The 19,522-nt window shown below is 41.4% G+C and overlaps 2 protein-coding genes across 6 annotated transcripts in view; both read left to right on the top strand.

Moving 5' to 3' along the window:
- The first annotated feature begins 582 nt into the window (after positions 1-582).
- LOC120059243 (tubulin alpha-8 chain-like) lies at positions 583-5,748 on the top strand. Of its 3 annotated transcripts, none has more exons than XM_039008139.1 (5): positions 583-743; positions 2,251-2,476; positions 4,100-4,248; positions 4,400-5,080; positions 5,193-5,748. In XM_039008139.1, exons 1-5 carry the CDS (start codon positions 741-743, stop codon positions 5,490-5,492), a joined length of 1,359 nt encoding a protein of 452 aa, XP_038864067.1. In that variant the 5' UTR covers positions 583-740; the 3' UTR covers positions 5,493-5,748. The 3 variants fall into 3 exon arrangements, with proteins under 3 accessions (XP_038864067.1, XP_038864068.1, XP_038864069.1); XM_039008140.1 differs by lacking the exon at positions 583-743 and adding an exon at positions 2,600-2,783 and having other exon boundaries at positions 2,361-2,476; XM_039008141.1 differs by lacking the exons at positions 583-743; positions 2,251-2,476 and adding an exon at positions 2,483-2,783.
- A 4,586-nt stretch (positions 5,749-10,334) lies between these two features.
- Positions 10,335-19,522, top strand: part of LOC120059241 (lysine-specific demethylase 5B-B-like) — a 37,932-nt gene continuing 28,744 nt past the window's right edge. Inside the window, exons 1-15 of one of the 3 annotated variants that reach the window (XM_039008135.1) lie at positions 10,335-10,655; positions 12,781-12,858; positions 13,265-13,387; positions 13,494-13,664; positions 13,966-14,022; positions 14,339-14,479; positions 14,760-14,856; positions 15,104-15,225; positions 15,525-15,683; positions 15,878-15,997; positions 16,351-16,509; positions 16,694-16,875; positions 17,081-17,243; positions 17,351-17,470; positions 17,612-17,806. In XM_039008135.1, coding sequence (XP_038864063.1) covers positions 10,503-10,655; positions 12,781-12,858; positions 13,265-13,387; positions 13,494-13,664; positions 13,966-14,022; positions 14,339-14,479; positions 14,760-14,856; positions 15,104-15,225; positions 15,525-15,683; positions 15,878-15,997; positions 16,351-16,509; positions 16,694-16,875; positions 17,081-17,243; positions 17,351-17,470; positions 17,612-17,806 — 2,040 coding nt within the window. In that variant the 5' untranslated portion in view covers positions 10,335-10,502. Of the gene's footprint in view, positions 10,656-12,780; positions 12,859-13,264; positions 13,388-13,493; positions 13,665-13,965; positions 14,023-14,338; positions 14,566-14,759; positions 14,857-15,103; positions 15,226-15,524; positions 15,684-15,877; positions 15,998-16,350; positions 16,510-16,693; positions 16,876-17,080; positions 17,244-17,350; positions 17,471-17,611; positions 17,807-19,522 lie in introns of those variants that run through there. The other 2 variants (XM_039008134.1, XM_039008137.1) reach the window with 2 other exon arrangements.

The raw sequence follows: 19,522 nt of genomic DNA, 5'->3' as shown, positions 1-19,522 counted from the left end.
AGGTGTGGTTTCTTTGCAGCAATTTGACCATGAAGGCCTGATTCACGCAGTCTCTTCTGAACAGTTGATTTGGAGATGTGTCTTATTTGAACTCTGTGAAGCATTTATTTGGGCTGCAATTTCTGAGGCTGGTAACTAATGAACTTATCCTCTGCAGCAGAGTTAACTCTGGCTCTTCTTTTCCATTGGCGATCCTCATGAGAGCCAGTTTCATCATAGCGCTTGATGGTTTTTGCAAATGCACTTAAAGAAACATTCAAAGTTCTTGAAATGTTCCACATTGACTGACCTTCATGTCTTAAAATAATGATGGACTGTCATTTATCTTTGCTTATTTGAGCTGTTCTTAAAAGAAAAAAAAACATTGAATGAGTAGGTGTGTCCAAACTTTTGGTACTGTAGGTGGAGTATGAACCAAATCACATATATTAAAATAATGTTGAGCGTTCACTAACATCACATTTTTTTAAATGTCACATCACTACTGGGATCCAATGACAATTCGACTAGAGAGCTCAGGTATTTCAGTAGTGTGTGGGCGGTGTGCATCGCAGACCCAGGCTATAAAAGCACCCCTCGCATTCAACTGGTGCATGACATTGCTGTGTTGGCGGAGACACGTAACTCGTCTTTGTCGACGGAGCTGGAGCAAAAGTTTTTGCGCCTTTACTGTATGTTGAGAATTAAAAAAATTCAACCGTTTTTACGCGTCTTCAATCATCTGAATCTTGACAGGGGAAATGGTATGTGCGCAATTTACATAACTTCTTAATTTTTTACTTTTTGCATTGAAATCCTAAATACGGGAAGTAAATTTTCCCCATGTCGGTGTTATTGTTAATATTTGCCATCCTCATTGGCAAATGTAATGTTAACGCAGTCTGAAAATTTAGACCAACCTTTACTCGACGATTTGACATGTTTCCTTTGAAAAATGAAAAACATTCAGCTTTTTATTGCCTTATGTCCATAACCTCAACCTGGTCCTACCATCTATCCATTCCGTTTGAATGTATCTGTTTATAAAGTTTATCGTTTGTTACTACGTTATTATAACAATGTAATACAGTATGTGCGGGAATGCATACTGTGGCTGCAAGAGAGGAATCCTAGGAATCTGTTGAGCCTTGGTGAAGAAGTAGATAGGTGGATGGTATGGGGCAGACGCAGTTGGTTGGGTCACATGCTTGACAAACTTTCATGAAGTTTTTAACCTTCAAATGGCAAATGATTTTGTTAAAACATTAGCCTACTTTACCTATATTTAGGCAAGAGTCTAGGAAAGCAATGTCGTGATACACTATCTTCCTATACCAATTGTGTACATAAAGGAAAATGTAGGCTAGTGTACAGTCTATGGGCCAATGCATGATTACCAAAGAGAGGCCATTTGCTTTCTCAAGAATCAGCCATTCAAAGTATAACAAGCATGCGAAGCCCCTTTCCTGTCATCCTCATACAATAATTTACTTTCTATTCACGATTTAGGAGTTCTATTTTTCTTTGTGACAATGTGTTATTACACAGCATTTTAGTGTTACATTTTACAGATGCCACTTGCTTTTCAAATGTCAGTTGATAACCACCTTGTTGAGAACCTAGAATCCCCTCCCCCTGGGATCCAGAGCCAAGACTACAAATCTGGACATGCTAAAACATGTGTCTGGCAGATTTCTTATAAACACTTTGGTACAGTTTCCCAGAGAGATTAAGCCTAGTCCTGGACTAAAAAAATCCCCCTGAGTTTAGTCCAGCACTAGGGTCAATTTGTGTGTGGGAAACTGACCATCAAAGGAATAAACCCTTTGACCTTATTTGAGTTCAGGACCTTTAGAATCATTATTTAGAGTGACACGGTTACTTTAAATTTGGAGCCACTGTATTGCTCTCTACTTTTGGCATCACCTTTAATGACTTGAACCATGTGGTAATGGATACATGTAGATTTTTCCCTAGATTGATCTATTTCTGGTTTGCCCTTTTCGATCAACATTTAATTCAGCCCTCTTCAGTTATGACTGTGCTTACTGAGCTGTAACAACCAGCTAAATTAGAAAAAATAACATACAGGAATGTTGTTAATAATAAATCCTACATGTCAGCGTACTTTAATTCCTTGTACTGTTGTGTGTTGATATAGTCAGATTTACAGTATCTGGGTAAAATGGGCTTTGCTGTTTGTGTATTTTCCACTTCAGACAGACTGTTTGAAGAACAGAAAGTAGTCGAGCTGTTGTTTTTGGCCAACAGAGAGAGTGTATCTCCATACACGTGGGCCAGGCAGGCGTTCAGACGGGCAATGCATGCTGGGAACTCTTCTGCTTGGAACACGGTGTGGGGCCTGACGGAGTGTTCAATGAAGAGGACCAGGGGCCTAATTCCCGGACTGACCCCTTCAACACTTTTTTCCACACCGGAAGTTCTGGCCGCCATGTTCCCAGGGCCATATTTGTGGACCTGGAGCCAACGGTGGTTGGTAAGCAAAGTCAATTGTAACCTTTTGTTTTATTCTCCTCTTTCTCGCCATCCATCATCCATGTTTCGTGTGTGTGTGATTACACATGTGTAGTGTAAATGCATATCCATCCTCATGGGCCAGACAGGAGTGCTAATTGGGAATGAATTCATGCGGGCGGGGACCTGTGCTGGATGGAGTATGGTATTCAAACGACAAGACCATTGGTGGTGGTGGTGATGACCCCTTTTTACACTTTCTTCAGTGAGCGTGACTCAGGAAAGCTTGTAGAAAGTGCTGTGTTTGTGGACCTAGCCAGCTGTAATTGGTAAGTGGTGGTGTATAATATTGATACAAAGATGAAAATAAAGTTTAAGTTAAAGCTGCAATATGTAACTTTTTGGGCGACCCAACAAAATTAACATAGAAATGTGAGTTGTAGATCTGTCATTCTCATTGAACGCAAGTCTAGGAAGCGGTAGCTCTGTTGCATGTGCGGCATTTCTGTGCTTCCCAATTTTTACTTTAGTTTTTGCGTCATTTACTTTTGGTTTTGTACACCAGTTTCAAACAGCTAAAAATACAATATTTTTAGTTATGGAAAATATATTTCACAGCGGTTTAGATGGTATAATGATTATCTACTCTATACTTGCTTGTTTTGTCACAAACTGAAATTAGGCAAACTATTAGAATTTTAGCAACCAGGAAATGGCGGAATGATTTCTGCATAGTGCATCTTAAAATGTTGAATAAATTAAATGTTTGTTAATGATACACACCCCAAACTTTCACAACAATAACAACTGGGCCAACAACAAATAAAATGAACGAATAAAGAAAGCCCACACACAGCATATGCTGCTCCAAAGTACAGACAAGTTGGCTGCAGTAGCCCTTGCCAAGTAATAAATAATTAAATTCATGTTACATAATATGGTGGGGCTGCTGATAAGCTACAGTATATGGTAAGTAGTGTGCATTAAGCAAAACACTAACTCCACTGTAACACATCTACAAGTGTTACTATGGCACATTAATAAATACTAGAAATCCTGATTGTTAAAATGGTCAGTGGTGGAAAAAGTAGACAATTGTCATACTTTTCTTGTTTCGTTTAAATAACGGACAGCCAGAGGCACACTCCAACACTCGGACGTAATTTACAAACGTATTATATTGATTTAGTGAGTCCTTTAGATCAGAGGCAGAAGGGATGAGAACATGCTATATTGATAGGTACGTGAATTGGACTATATTGTTGTCCTGCCTGAGCATTCGAAATGTAATGAGTACTTTTAGGTGTCAAGGAAAATGTATCAGGAGTAAAACGTACATCTTTATTTTAGGATGTAGAGGAGTGAAAGTAAAAGTAGTCAAAAATAGAAATAGCAAGGTAAAGTACAGATACCCCAAAAAACTACTTAAGTAGTACTTCAAAGTATTTTTACTTAGTTACTTTACGCCACTGAAAATGGTGCATCTACATTACGCTGCTGGAAGACGCAAAGTACAGCTTTACAGACTACAAAAGAATCTGAGCACAGTACTGGGAACCAAGGGTAAATCAACAATTGTGGTAATTCAGGTGACATTTCCTGTTGATGTCCTATATTTCTTGAAGAGTAATTGTTTTCCCCCCAGATGAGGTCAGGACTGGGATGTACAGGCAGCTCTACCATCCTGAGCAGCTCATCTCTGGAAAGGAGGATGCAGCCAATAACTACGCCCGTGGACACTACACCGTGGGGAAGGAGATCATTGACGGGGTCCTGGAGCGTATCCGTAAAATGGTAAGTATCACATTAAGACCTGATCTTTGTCATACAGTCAAAGGAAGGATTTGAGTCGTAATATATTAATAATATAGGCTAATATAAAATATATTGGCTAAGGCCAATATATTGTGCATCCCTAGTGTTGATAAATAGTTTTTCTCCCTAGACTGACCAGTGCACAGGGCTGCAAGGATTCCTCATCTTCCACAGCTTCGGAGGAGGCACCGGCTCTGGTTTCACCTCTCTGCTAATGGAGCGCCTGTCTGTTGACTACGGCAAGAAGTCCAAGCTGGAGTTTGCCATCTACCCAGCTCCCCAAGTGTCCACAGCTGTGGTTGAGCCATATAATTCCATTCTGACCACCCACACCACCCTGGATCACTCCGACTGTGCCTTCATGGTGGACAATGAGGCCATCTATGACATCTGTCGCCGCAACCTGGACGTTGAGCGTCCATCCTACACCAATCTCAACAGATTGATCGGTCAGATTGTTTCCTCCATCACTGCATCCCTACGATTTGATGGTGCGTTGAATGTTGACCTCACAGAGTTCCAGACCAATTTAGTCCCATTCCCCCGCATTCATTTCCCCCTGGTCACCTACGCGCCCATCATTTCCGCTGAGAAGGCTTACCATGAGCAGCTGACCGTCTCTGAGATCACCACTGCCTGTTTCGAGCCATCCAATCAGATGGTCAAGTGTGACCCTCGCCATGGCATGTACATGGCCTGCTGTATGCTGTACCGTGGAGATGTGGTGCCCAAAGATGTGAATGCTGCCATTCAAAATATCAAGACCAAACGTTCCATCCAGTTTGTGGAATGGTGCCCCACCGGTTTCAAGGTAAGGAACATAATTGCCTCCCGCATATGGTTTATATTGCAATAGATAAGTACTATATTTCGTTCTCGGTCTAAGGGGTAATTGATTTATTTTTCTTATTCTATCTAATCAGGTTGGGATCAACTATCAGCCCCCAACTGCCGTACCTGGAGGTGATCTAGCTAAAGTCCAGAGGGCTGTGTGCATGCTGAGCAACACCACTGCCATTGCTGAAGCCTGGGCTCGTTTGGACCACAAGTTTGACCTCATGTATGCCAAACGTGCCTTTGTGCATTGGTATGTAGGTGAGGGCATGGAGGAGGGAGAGTTCTCTGAGGCCAGAGAAGACCTGGCTTGTCTGGAGAAGGATTATGAAGAGCTGGGCAGAACAAGCACAGAATCTGATGATGATGAAGCAGGCGAGGAATATTAAGAACCAAAGAACCATGATCTCCTACCTGTCTATTAAAAATGTATAATTCCGTCTTCTTTGTATTCTTTCTATTTGTAACAATTCATTGTTGTATCTCTCTGCGCTGAACTAAAACAAGTTGTAAAAAACATATGGACAGCCAAATACACTTGTTTAATAACGCCCTGTTAATGTGTCAATTCCAAAGTGCCATGTTTTGCAATCGCAATGGCTTTCAGCTTCTGAATAAAGTCCGTCTGTGTACAATATTGCGCAAGATATTTTTCTCTGCATATTTCATTGAAATTCATGATGAAGGACATGTTACAGCTGGGCCAAGCTCAACCTGGAGTAGACTGTATAACGTCACCCACATTCTGGTGACATGTTCTGTTTCACTAATAATTTATTAAGGGATTATATTTAGTTTACTAACAGTATATTATGAGTTTATAATAAACAGTAATCCATTGCTGGTTGCATTCAGTGAGCTGATGAATGTTGCTACTGGTCTATGGATCATTACCGTGGAGCGCATAGCCTACCGAAGATCGCTAACGTTATCATTTGTGACTAGCCTCAAAACTGTTACAATGTATCATGCATGATTACAAACCCCTCAGTGCTCGCCCACTCAGTGGCCACATCCAATCAAAATACTCCATCGGGGCTATTTAAAGAACAAGTTCCGGCAGTCGTGGAGTCACCTGAAAATATCCATCCGCGGTAGTAAACAATGGGAAGATCTCAATGCATATATCTGCCGTCCTCCTTCGTCTCCTTCTCAAAACCCATTGGAGAAAGAGACTAGGAGAGAGGAAGCGAGGAGTATCATTTGAGAGAATACTATAGATGGGTTTGCTGACAACGTCACGAAAACCGTGTGCACGCTTTGATGTGGCAGAAGTCCAGAACGGGCATGTGGGAAATCGTAAGTGGCTCGTTTCAGCTACACCGAACAAAAATATAAACGCAACATGCAACAATTTCAAAGATTTTATTGTGTCACAGTTCATATAAGTTAATCGGTCAATTGAAATAAATTCATTAGGCCCTATCTATGGATTTCACATGACTGGGAATGCAGATAGGCATCTGTTGGTCACAGATACCTTAAAAAAAAGATAGGGGCATGGATCAGAAAACAGGTCAGTATCTGATGTGACCACAATTTGCCTCATGCAGCACGACACATCTCCTTCGCATAGAGTTGACCAGGCTGTTGATTGTGGCCTGTGGAATGTTGTCCCACTCCTTTTCAATGGCTTTGCGAAGTTGATGGATATTGGCGGGAACTGGAACACGCTGTTGTACACGTTGATCCAGAGCATCACAAACATGCTCAATGGGTTACATACTTTATCTGGTGAGTATGCAGGCCATGGAAGAACGGGGACATTTTCAGCTTCCAGGAATTGTGAACAGATCCTTGCGACACGGGGCCGTGCATTATCATGCTGAAACATGAAGTGATGGCGGCAGATGAATGGCACGACAATGGGCCTCAGGTTCTCGTCACGGTATCTCAAATTGCCATCAATAAAATGCAAGTGTGCTCGTTGTCCATAGACTATGTCTGCCCATACCATAACCTCACCTCCACCAGGGGCACTCTGTTCACAACGTTGACATCAGAAAACCGCTCGCCCACATGACACCATGCAGTTGAAACCAGGATTCATCCATGAAGAGCAAACTTCTCCAGCGTGCCAGTGGCCATCGAAGGTGAGAATTTGCAAACTGAAGTCGGTTACGACGCCGAACTGCAGTCAGGTCAAGTCCCTGGTGTGGACGACGAGCACACAGATGAACTTCCCTGAGACGGTTTCTGACAGCTTGTGCAGAAATTCTTTGGTTGTGCAAACCCACAGATTCATCAGCTGTAAAGGTGACTGGTCTCAAACCATCCCGCAGGTGAAGAAGACAGATGTGGAGGTCCTGGCCTGGCATGGGTCCACGTGGTCTGTGCTTGTGAGGCCAGTTGGACATACTGCCAAATTCTCTAAAACAAAAATGGAGGCGGCTTATGGTAGTGAAAGGAACATTAAATTCTCTGCCAACAGTTATGGTGAACATTCCTGCAGTCAGCCTGTCAATTGCACACTCCCTCAAAACTTAAGACATCTGTGGCATTGTGTTGTGTGACAAAACTGCACATTTTAGAGTGACCTTTTATTGTCCCCCAGCACAAGGTGCACCTGTGTAATGATCATGCTGTTTAATCAGCTTCTGATATGCCACACCTGTCAGTTGGATGGATTATCTTGGCAAAGGTGAAATGCCCACTAACAGGGATGTAAACAAATTTGTGCACAAAATATAGGAGAAATAAGCCTTTTGTGCATATGGAACATTTCTGGGATCTTTTATTTCAGCCTAAGAAACATGAGACCAACATGTACGTCCTTTGTGTGGGTGAGCGGTTTGCTGATGTCAACGTTGTGAACCGAGTGCCCCATGGTGACGGTAGGGTTATGGTATGCAGTGTTGTAAAGTACTTAAGTAGAAATACTTTAAAGTACTACTTAAGTCATTTTTTGGAGTATCTTTACTATTTATATTTTGGGCAACTTTTACTTTACTGCATTCCTAAAGAAAATAATGTGCTTTTTACTCCCTACATTTTCCATAACACCCAGAAGTACTCGTTACATTTTGAATGCTTAACAGGACAGGAAAATGGTCCAATTCTCGCACTTATCACGAGAACATTCCTGGTCATCCCTACTGCCTCTGATCTGGCAGACTTACTAAACACAAATTCATCTTTTATAAATTATGTCTGAGTGTTGGAGTGTGCCCCTGGCTATCCGTAAATTTTAAAAATAAGAAAATGGTGCCATCTGCTTTGATTAATATAAGGAATTTGAATTGATTCATACTTTTACTTTTGATATACTTAAGTATATTTAGACTTGCTTCTATTCAGCCACAAGAGCATTTGTGAGGTCGGGCACTGATGTTGGGTGATTAGGCCTGGCTTGCAGTCGGGTTCCAATTCATCCCAAATGTGTTCAATGGGGTTGAGGTCATGGCTCTGTGCAGGTCAGTCAAGTTCTTCCACACCGATCTTGACAAACCATCTCTGTATGGACATTGCTTTGTGCACGGGGGCATTGTCATGCTGAAACAGAAAAAGGCCTTCCCCAAACTGACTTGCCTAGTTAAATAAAGGTTCAATTGAAAAATAAAAAACTGTTGCCACAAAGTTGGAAGCACAGAATCGTCTAGAATGTCATTGTATTCTGTAGCGTTAAGATTTCCCTTCACTAAGGGGCCTAGCCCAAACCATAAAAAACAGCCCCAGACCATTATTTCTCCTCCACCAATCATTAAAGTTGGCACTATGCATTGGGGAAGGTAGCGTTCTCCTGGCATCCGCCAAACCCAGATTCGTCCGTCAGACTGCCAGATGGTGAAGTGTGATTCATCACACCAGAGAACGCGTTTCCACTGCTCCAGAGTCCAATGGCAACAAGCTTTACACCGCTCCAGCTAGCGCTTGGCATTTTGCATGGTGATGTTAGGCTTGTGTGCGGCTGCTTGGCTTTGGAAACCCATTTCACGAAGCTCCCAACAAACAGTTATTGTGCTGTCGTTGCTTCCAGAGGCAGTTTGGAACTCGGTAGTGAGTGTTTTAACCGAGGACAGATGCTTTTTACGTGCTGCACGCTTCAGCACACGCCAGTCCCATTCTGTGAGCTTGTGTGGCCTACCACTTCACGGCTGAGCCGTTGTTGCTCCTTAATGTTTCCACTTCACCTCACAATAACAGCACTTACAGTTGATCGTGGAAGCTCTAGCAGGGCAGACATTTGACGAACTGACTTGTTGTAAAGGTGGCATACTATGACGGTGCTACATTGAAAGTCACTGTCCCCAGTCCACCTGGTCGTGCTGCTGCTCCTCCTGTTTCAACTGTTCTGTCGAACCCTGACCTGTTCACCGGACGTGCAACCTTGTCCCGGACCTGCTGTTTTCGACTCTCTCTCTACCGCACCTGCTGTCTCTAACTCTGAATGATCGTCTATGAAAAGCCAACTGACATTTACTCCTGAGGTGCTGACCTGGTGCACACTCTACAACCACTGTGATTATTATTATTTGACCCTGCTGGTCATCTATGAATGTATGAACATCTTGGCCATGTACTGTTATAATCTCCACCCGGCACAGCCAGAAGAGGACTGGCTGTGCTCAGAGCCTGGTTCCTCTCTAGGTTTCTTCCTAGGTTCCTGCCTTTCTAGGGAGTTTTTCCTAGCCACCATGCTTCTACATCTACATTGCTTGCTGTTTGGGGTTTTAGACTGGGTTTCTGTAGACCACTTTGTGACATCGGCTGATGTAAAAAGGGATTTATAAATAGATTTGATTGACTGAGCTCTTCAGTAAGGCCATTCTATTGCCAATATTTGTCTATGGAGATTGCATGGCTCTGTGCTTGATTTTATACACCTGTCAGCAACGGGTGTGGCTAAATTGGCCAAATCCACTAATTTGAACGGGTGTCCACATACTTTTGTATATATAATGTACTCCATCTTTTTCAACATTACATAATTCTGTGTAAATTATATACTAAATTAAACACAATGGTGTGTCAAAACAAACGTGTATTTGCATATTTATATATTCATGTGTGCATGAAATATTGGAATAATTTTAGAACTATATCTTAGAGTAATCACAATCACAATCCATGTAATAAAATCCTGTAATTTATATTGATTTAAAATGTCTAACATGAAGTAGGGTTGATTTCTAAGGTCATAGAAATGAGTTTGCAAACAAAAAGAGGTTTTAGAAAAACTAAATGGTATCTACTTTTTTAGGCGGATGTAGTCACTGCCTTACAACATTCGTTTCGCTGTGCGTGTGTTTGACTGAACTGCCTCGTATGTTGATCCCGATTGCCTTCTGGAGAACCTGACATTGGAAAATTAGAAGGATAGACCTCCCGACAGATCATAGCAAGGTGACATTGTTGTGATCAGCCTACCTGTGTTTGAGCTCTAAGATTGGACCACGAAGATGACCCAGCCTCGGCCGGACGAGTTCAAGCCACCTCCGGAGTGCCCAGTCTTCGAACCAAGCTGGGAGGAATTTGCCGATCCTTTTGCTTTTATAAATAAGATCCGTCCAATTGCGGAAAAAACTGGCATTTGTAAGGTCCGCCCGCCTCCGGTAAGTGTGGTCTAGTTGCTGAATGGTTCAACTGAATCTTTAAAACCATTTTAACAACGAGAAGACTGACATCTACCATACACTGGGGGGTTTAAAGGGACATTTTCAACATGGCGGATTAAGGTTTTTTTGCGGATTCTTTTGTGTATCATTCAAATGTTTATTTAGCTAGCTACATAATCTAGCTAGTTTTTAATAACATTAGCTAGCTACCTGACCAGCGGAGTGTATTTGTGTAGCAACAGGAAACGTTGGTGAAAATGTATCTTTGTGCTTAACTGAAAACGAATCGGTACAACACCGGCAAGCTAGCTAGCTAACTGATTTGAACGAGTCGTGAGATTTATCTTTCGCTAGCGACTGATCAAACTAGCAATATCTGGCACAATGACCGTCAGCGAAATCTACCAGTTTAGTGTAAAAAATGACAAACTAGCCATCGCTAGTATTACCTAAAACAGCGTTTCAATAAATAAAATGTAAATTTACATAACATTAGCTAGCTACAGACTGACATGGTCCATCAACGTTACAGTAGCTAACTGGACTGGCAGGTGGGAATTAATGTCTAGCTAGCTTGCTTAAATTGGCTAGTTTTGTCGTCAGGGGAGAAAACAATAGACATTTTTAATAACAGGAAAACTTTTGAAATTTGACTATGTATCACTGGTAATGCCAAAGCCAAACAGTCGTACGGTTAGTGTTACGGAGACGGGTGATGTTTATTGTTGAATGTTGTTTTTGATGACGTCATTCAGACAAACTTCTATCTTACCCATAACTAAGGATCACCTGTATTCATTAGTCTTGTTTGGTTTAGCCTAAACTTAAATGATTTCTCTGAAAATAATTTTTAACTGTTGACCTTTTTGGAAACTGAAACAAAAACCATTAATAACCAAAGAAAGAAGTAATCCATAAGTTAATAATAGACATAACTCATAACGCATACATTATTGGTTATAACTATCAATCAATATCGAATGGCGTCAAAAATGAGTGTTAATAGCTAAGTAATTGGATAGATGTCTGGAGATATCCTGGTGAAATAGGATGTTCACTCAGTAGGCCCGACAGTTTTTGGGTGTTGTCCTCCATGTTGGCTTTGTGGTAAACCGGAGCTGTTGAGTTCCATCTGGCCATTTTGTTGGTGATGTTAGTTAGGCTAGTGTTTTTTTAAGATAATAAATCAATCGTGTTGTATGCTCTACAATGCTTATATTGTAACCCTAAATAACTAATTATATTGAAGGGGCAAAAGTACCTTGACCTATTTATATGTTAAATTAAAATAATCCTACATGTCTGCAATACCTCCTTTCAAAGAGACTCCATCTACCCTACATAAAGCCAATTGACTTAGGTCCTGCCAATGTAAAGCGTTTTTGTTGATTTTGATGTAACTCAGTGACAACAGTACACCCATAGACAGACTCACAGACTTGTAGGCTAAACATCTGTTACTGACAGGTGTTCCATATGGGACAATGACTGGTTTATTGTAAGATGTCCCCATACTGCTGGGTAGATGTGGTACACTTTGTATAATTTAGTGAACTATGTGTATTTCAGCTAGTAATTTAACTACATTTTGCAGTAGCTTAGTGGTAGTTGAACTAAATTTAAATCTTGGTACGGTTTTTAGTAGTTAACTTTTTGCAATGTAGCGATGTAGCCAACTACTGGAACTACACACTACTTTTTTTTGCTAAAATAAAATATGGGTGAAGTAGGCAATAATTCACTTACTTTTTCAGTTTCAGACCTGCCCAATTCTCACTTGAAGATATATATATTTAAAAAAAAAAAAAATTACACGTTCTGTTAACATCTGACTCCAGAGTGATCTGTCTTGCAATTTGTAGTCTATGACTTTTCAAATTGAGAGATGGTAATTTATCACTAAGTAGTTTGGATGTAGTGAGCTACTTTTTCAAAGTAACTTCAGTTAAGTAAACTATATTTTTCTTAAGAGTATATTTAGTGTAGCTTAATTTCTTCCAGTAATTGGAAGCTTGGTAAACTATATTTTCAGAGTAGCTTCCCCAACACTGACAATAGGCCATTTTATGATATGTGTGCTAAGGAATGCAAATTCTAATAAGTTGTTGTTGTATGCTCACAGGGCTGGCAGCCACCATTTGCATGTAATGTTGACAGACTGCACTTCACTCCTCGGATACAGAGGCTCAATGAACTGGAGGTAAGGAGGTCACTTTGTATTATGTGTAACCTAGGTCTTAGTTTCCATATACAATACCCTTGATGATATGCAGTATGCATCCCTTTGAAACCCAGGCCTATAGAGGGGAATAGAACTGATTGGTCAGGGTCTCGGTCAATGCAATTGTGTAGTTGACGAAGCACTGAAGGTTGCTGTTGTGCTTACCATTATTAATCACCCTTTTCAGAAGCTTTAGTGAAAGGAAGGTCAAAGGTTGCTTGTGCAGGAGTCGGTCAGCAGAAATCTTGTCTTTTCAGTTCGCAAATATTTGTTTGTTGCATCACATTGCTGAGTCAGGAGACTGATTATCACCTCTGTGATTTTCTACATTTCAATTCCTACAGTGACTGTTAGATATCACCTAGTGTATGTTCCCCTTTCCTAGGCACAGACCAGGGTCAAGCTTAACTTCTTGGACAAGATTGCAAAGTTCTGGGAGTTGCAGGGGTGTTCTCTGAAGATTCCTCATGTGGAAAGGAAGATATTGGACCTTTATCAACTCAACAAGGTTGGGTGTTTTAGTATTGTTTCAAACTACTATGCATTTATTACATCTTAAATAGTATTTAACAGCATCCACTGACTATAATTAACTTTGACACATTTTATTTCAGAATGTTGCAGATGAGGGTGGATTTGATATTGTGTGTCGCAACAGACGATGGACGGCGATTGCACTTAAGATGGGCTTTGCTCCTGGCAAGGCTGTGGGCTCTCACCTACGGTCGCACTATGAGAGAATCCTCTACCCCTACAACCTCTTCCAGAGTGGAGCTAACCTCCTGGTAAGTTGGACAAATGCCCTAACACTCATGGTTAATCTGTCTGTCTGTCTGTTCATATTGTACTCAGGGCTTTATGCACTAGCTAATGCTGTGTTAAGCGCTTGGCTGGCTCATCTGTAGGCAAGTTAAGCACTGTTCAACCATAGTTCTACTGCTGTTATTGTGGAAGTACCGTATGTTTGTCTAATGTGAGGATAATTTTCAATATTGAATAAATGGATTGAAAACTGCAGAGAAAGCGTACTGAGTCAATATAGATTGGGTCTTTGTTGTTAACTTTGCAAGCTCTCTCTTGCTTTAGGCACCAGAGCTTGCTTCCAAGCTGATGCGTTTAGTGTCTGCCCCTGAACTTGACACGGTATGGCTGCCTCAAGGTTATTATCTAAGAATAAAAAAAATGGCACATGTCTATGGTGGTTATGGCATAGTCTGGAGTTTTTGGTTACACAGAAATGTTACAGACCATTGTTTGTTTCAAATGGTCTCATTGTGCTTTGTCTGTGCACCGCTGACATAGTCTGGGTGTCCTTGCTGCCATAGGCATGTGTGCCATGTCTATTGTTGTTTGTATGTTTCGTCTACATATGTAATGGATTAACTGCATGTCTATTGTATAACATTACATTGTATATGATATCACTAATGTTCCTATCCTATGGTGCCTATGCCTGCAGTTTGTCCAGAAGCCAACCCTGCCACTTGACACAAGTGACAAGGAGTACAAACCCCATGACCTGGCCGAGAGGCAGCAGTTTGTCCAGCCAGCCGAGTCCTGCTGCAACAGCGCCCGCAGAGCAAAGCGGATGAGAGCTGAGGTGGATGCTCTTGTCGAACAGAGCCTCACACACTTGTCAGAAGAACTCCTCATAAACCCAGTAATTCAGATTGCAGAAACTACCCTGTAACCAACTACCTTACTCTATCTCCTTCAAATCCTTAAGTCACAAAATGGAGTGTAATTAGCTTAAAGCCTTGTGTGTTATCGTAATTATTCATGAAAGCATTGGCACATCACTGCTCTCTATTGCATATCAACTTTGTAACATCATTAGTGGTAATTAGAGTAGTTAACTAGAACTCTATTTCCACTCACAGTCCGGTTGTGTGAAGATCGAACCAGGAACTAAACCCTGTGAGAACAGACCAAATCTGAGGAGGAGGATGGGCTCCTTTGTTGCCAAGCCCGAGCCAGGTCAGTACCAACAAGGCTTTACTTTAACCACAGAAGAGTTAAAACAATATTTGTGATCGGTGCCAATATCCATATACTTGTATACCATTTAGAATCAAGCAATGTATATTAATATGTACACTAGTGTGCATTTTGGAGCGTAGTGTGTGATATTTGGGCTAGGGAGTATGATGCACCATGGGTCATTCATGAGTTAAATCATCTGGTGTTCCTCATTATGCTCATCATAAGTCATTTTTCTTTGCAGAAAAAGAAATTCCCATTCTAGTGAAACAGGAACCCATTGAGCCGGTGAGCGAGGCAGATGAAAACAAGTCTCGATATAAGAAAAAACCCAGTCTTGATGTCCCACCTCCTGCAGTGAATGTAGTAAGTGTGGATTTATTTGATCCATTCTTTGGATGAGAGAGAATACTCTAAATGGATTATCAACATTATTGCATCTTTATACCAGAACACGTTTTATACATTTTTGTGCAGCATATAGGTTTTTTAAAAAGTTGAATTGTAGATCCTTTGGTTATTCCACTTCAAGAATGTGTCATGTTTTTTATAGATGGTTCTGTTGGTATTATATAGTTCATTCGTTGTGTATTAACTGGAGTGAAGAGAATGCTTCTCTCAGGAACGACTGGAACAAAGCCCTTCTTCCCTCCTCTGTTCTGTAGGTGGACCTGTATATTTGTCTGGTGTGTGGCAGCGGGAGTGACGAGGATCGTCTTCTGTTGTGTGATGGCTGTGACGACAGTTACCACACCTTCTGTCTCATACCCCCTCTAAACGACGTCCCCAAAGGAGACTGGAGGTGCCCCAAGTGCCTGGCTCAAGTGAGTAGTGATGTCTTTTCACCTCATCACACCAATAACCACATTTACACTTCACAGTCAATCTGTACTGGCTTCTGTGAATGTATGATATGAATGTGTTCAGCTCTTATGTATACATAATACCTTTGTTTGTCTGTGAAAATAAAACTGTTATTCAGGTGTGCTTTCTACCCCTTGTTGTTTATTTTGAATAGGAGTGCAGCAAACCTCAGGAGGCATTTGGTTTTGAGCAGGCATACAGGGACTACTCTTTGCGGGCTTTTGGTGAAATGGCAGACTCCTTCAAATCTGATTACTTCAACATGCCAGTTCATGTAAGTAGAACATGTCTAATCATCAAGGAAGTTCTAAGAATTTTGACCTGTTTTAATTTATTCACAACTGTCATAAATGGAATATGAAATAGCATTTTTAACATTTCATCAGGGATTGGCCATCTGGCATTTTGGGCAAATGCCAGATGGGCTGGTCCATTTGTTAACCCAGTGGGCCTGTCTAGCTTCAGTTTTTCTTTTTTTTACAAAGTGATCATTATTTGGCTAATAATGGGGGCCTCGAAGATTTTTTTCTTCTTCCCCGCATGGGGGGGAATGGGCCGGTTTTAGAAATGCCAGGGCCGATTTCTAGTCCTAGTCCGCCCCTGCATTTAATTGTGCATTTGTTTCAGATGGTTCCCACAGAGTTGGTGGAAAAAGAGTTCTGGCGCTTGGTGAGCACCATCGAGGAGGACGTCACAGTGGAGTATGGAGCGGATATAGCCTCCAAGGAGTTTGGGAGCGGATTCCCCATCAGGAATGGAAGATTTAAGGTTTCAGAAAAGGATGAGGTAGGCACCTGTATTCAAATGAATGACTAACCAAACCAATATAGTATATCACACAGTAGACTCAGGATAAAATGGCTAAACTTTTTGTTCAATCTCATGGCTTGTCAATGTACCATTGTATCGGAATAAAACGTTGTTTTTTTTTTAATGCTCAAAATGCTTTCTTTCCCATGATGTCTTGCAGATGTACCTGAAGTGTGGCTGGAACCTGAACAACATGGCGATGATGGACCCGTCAGTGTTGACTCATGTCACAGCAGACATCTGTGGGATGACTCTACCTTGGCTCTATGTAGGCATGTGCTTTTCCTCCTTCTGCTGGCACATCGAGGACCACTGGAGCTACTCCATCAACTACCTGCACTGGTACTGATGTTTGTTTAGGGATGTTGAAATAAAAAAATGAAGTAGTTACATACAATCATAACGCACCATTTTGCTTATGATCATTGCTATTTTGTTTTCCACATTTTCTGTATGGAGTCAAGACACTATTTACGTTTAGAATTTCACTTTAAATGCTTTGTTTGCATGATGTTCCTGAATCAAGCTCTGTATTTGTTTGTGAAAGGGGGGAGCCGAAGACGTGGTATGGAGCACCTGGCTTTGCTGCAGAACAGCTTGAGGCTGTGATGAAGAAACTGGCTCCAGAGCTGTTTCAGATTCAGCCTGACCTCCTCCACCAGCTGGTCACCATCATGAACCCCAACACCCTCATGTCTCACGGGGTCCCTGTAAGTTTCTGTGTAACTAGACTTACAACCATGTATTTCCATAGAATAGTATATAATTCCACTAACAGATACATTTTCTCTGAAATCAATATTTTCTGTGTCCCCAGATTTATAGAACAAATCAGTGTGCTGGTGAGTTTGTCATCACCTTCCCCAGAGCTTATCACAGTGGTTTCAACCAGGGTTTCAACTTCGCTGAAGCTGTAAACTTCTGCACTGTGGACTGGGTAAGATACTCATTGGCTTCAAGAGGATAGACCTGAGAATTTTCTCTTCCTTTACCTGAGCTTCTCATTGCCATTATTTTGGAAGGGGTAGTTTATGTGAAGTGGACTGTTTACTAATAGTCTCTCTTTGATTAATCTCAGATGGCATTAGGCCGCCAGTGCGTTGACCACTACAGACTGCTGCATCGGTACTGTGTTTTCTCGCACGACGAGATGATCTGCCAGATGGCCTCCAAGGCCAACAGTCTGGACGTGGTCCTGGCGTCGGCTGTCCAGAAAGATATGAAGGATATGATCAGAGAGGAGCAGGACCTACGAGATAAAGTCCGCAAGATGGTAAGGCGCCCCCACAACAGACAGAATTATACAGTTGAAGTCGGAAGTTTACACACTTAGGTTGGAGTCATTAAAACTAGTTTTTCAACCACTCCACAAATTTCTTGTTCACAAACTATAGTTTTGGCAAGTCGGTTAGGACATCTACTTTGTGCATGACAAGTAATTTTGCCAACAATTGTTTAGACAGATTATTTCACTTATAATTCACTGTATCACAATTCAGAAGTTTACATACAGTAAGTTGACTGTGCCTTTAAACAGCTCGGAAAATTACAGAAAATGATGTCATGGTTTTAGAAGCTTCTGATAGGCTAATTGACATAATTGAGTCAATTGGAGGTGTACCTGTGGATGTATTTCAAGGCCTACCTTCAAACTCAGTGCCTCTTTGCTTGACATCATGGGAAAATCAAAAGAAATCAGCCAAGACCTCAGAATTTTTTTTTTTAGCCCTCCACAAATCTGGTTCATCCTTGGGAGCAATTTCTAAACGCCTGAAGGTACCACGTTCATCTGTACAAACAATAGTACGCATGTATAAACACCATGGGACCACGCAGCTGTCATATACCGCTCAGGAAGGAGACGCGTTCTGTCTCCTAGAGATGAACGTACTTTGGTGCGAAAAGTGCAAATCAATCCCAGAACAACAGCAAAGGACCTTGTGAAGATGCTGGAGGAAACTGGTACAAAAGTATCTATATCCACAGTAAAACGAGTCCTATATTGACATAACCTGAAAGGCCGCTCAGCAAGGAAGAAGCCTCTGCTCCAAAACCGCCATAAAAAAGCCAGAATACGGTTTACAACTGCACATGGGGACAAAGATCGTACTTTTTGGAGAAATGTCCTCTGGTCTGATGAAACAAAAATAGGACTGTTTGGCCATAATGACCATCGTTATGTTTGGAGGAAAAGGGGGGAGGCTTGCAAGCCGAAGAACACCATCCCATCCGTGAAGCACGGGGGTGGCAGCATCATGTTGTGGTGATGCTTTGCTGCAGGATGGGACTGGTGCACTTCACAAAATAGATAGCACCATGAGGAAATAAAATGATGTGGATATACTGAAGCAACATCTCAAGACATCAGTCAGGAAGTTAAAGCTTGGTCGCAAATGGGTCTTCCAAATGGACAATGACCCCAAGCATACTTCCAAAGTTGTGGCAAAATGGCTTAAGGACAACAAAGTCAAGGTATTGGAGTGGCCATCACAAAGCCCTGACCTCAATCCTATAGAACATTTGTGGGCAGAACTGAAAAAGCTTGTGCGAGCAAGGAGGCCTACAAACCTGACTCAGTTACACCAGCTCTGTCAGGAGGAATGGGCCAAAATTCACCCAACTTATTGTGGGAAGCTTGTGGAAGGCTACCCAAAATGTTTGACCCAAGTGTAACAATTTAAAGGCAATGCTACCAAATACTAATTGAGTGTATGTAAACTTCTGACAGACTGGGAATGTGATGAAAGAAATAAAAGTTGAAATTAATCACACTATTATTCTGACATTTCACATTATTAAAATAAAGTGGTGATCCTAACTGACCTAAAACAGGTTATTTTGACCAGGATTAAATGTCAGGAATTGTGAAACTGAGTTTAAATGTATTTGGCAAAGGTGTGTAAACTTCCGACTTCAATTGTATATCAAAATACATTTGACTTTTCTCTTTTTAAGTCAGTCTCAAAAAGAAGACATTCTTAGAGGAATA

Source organism: Salvelinus namaycush, chromosome 14 (assembly GCF_016432855.1).
Source record: "Salvelinus namaycush isolate Seneca chromosome 14, SaNama_1.0, whole genome shotgun sequence".
In the NCBI taxonomy this organism is placed as follows: domain Eukaryota; kingdom Metazoa; phylum Chordata; class Actinopteri; order Salmoniformes; family Salmonidae; genus Salvelinus; species Salvelinus namaycush.
This window is presented reverse-complemented; position numbering and strand designations above follow the sequence as displayed.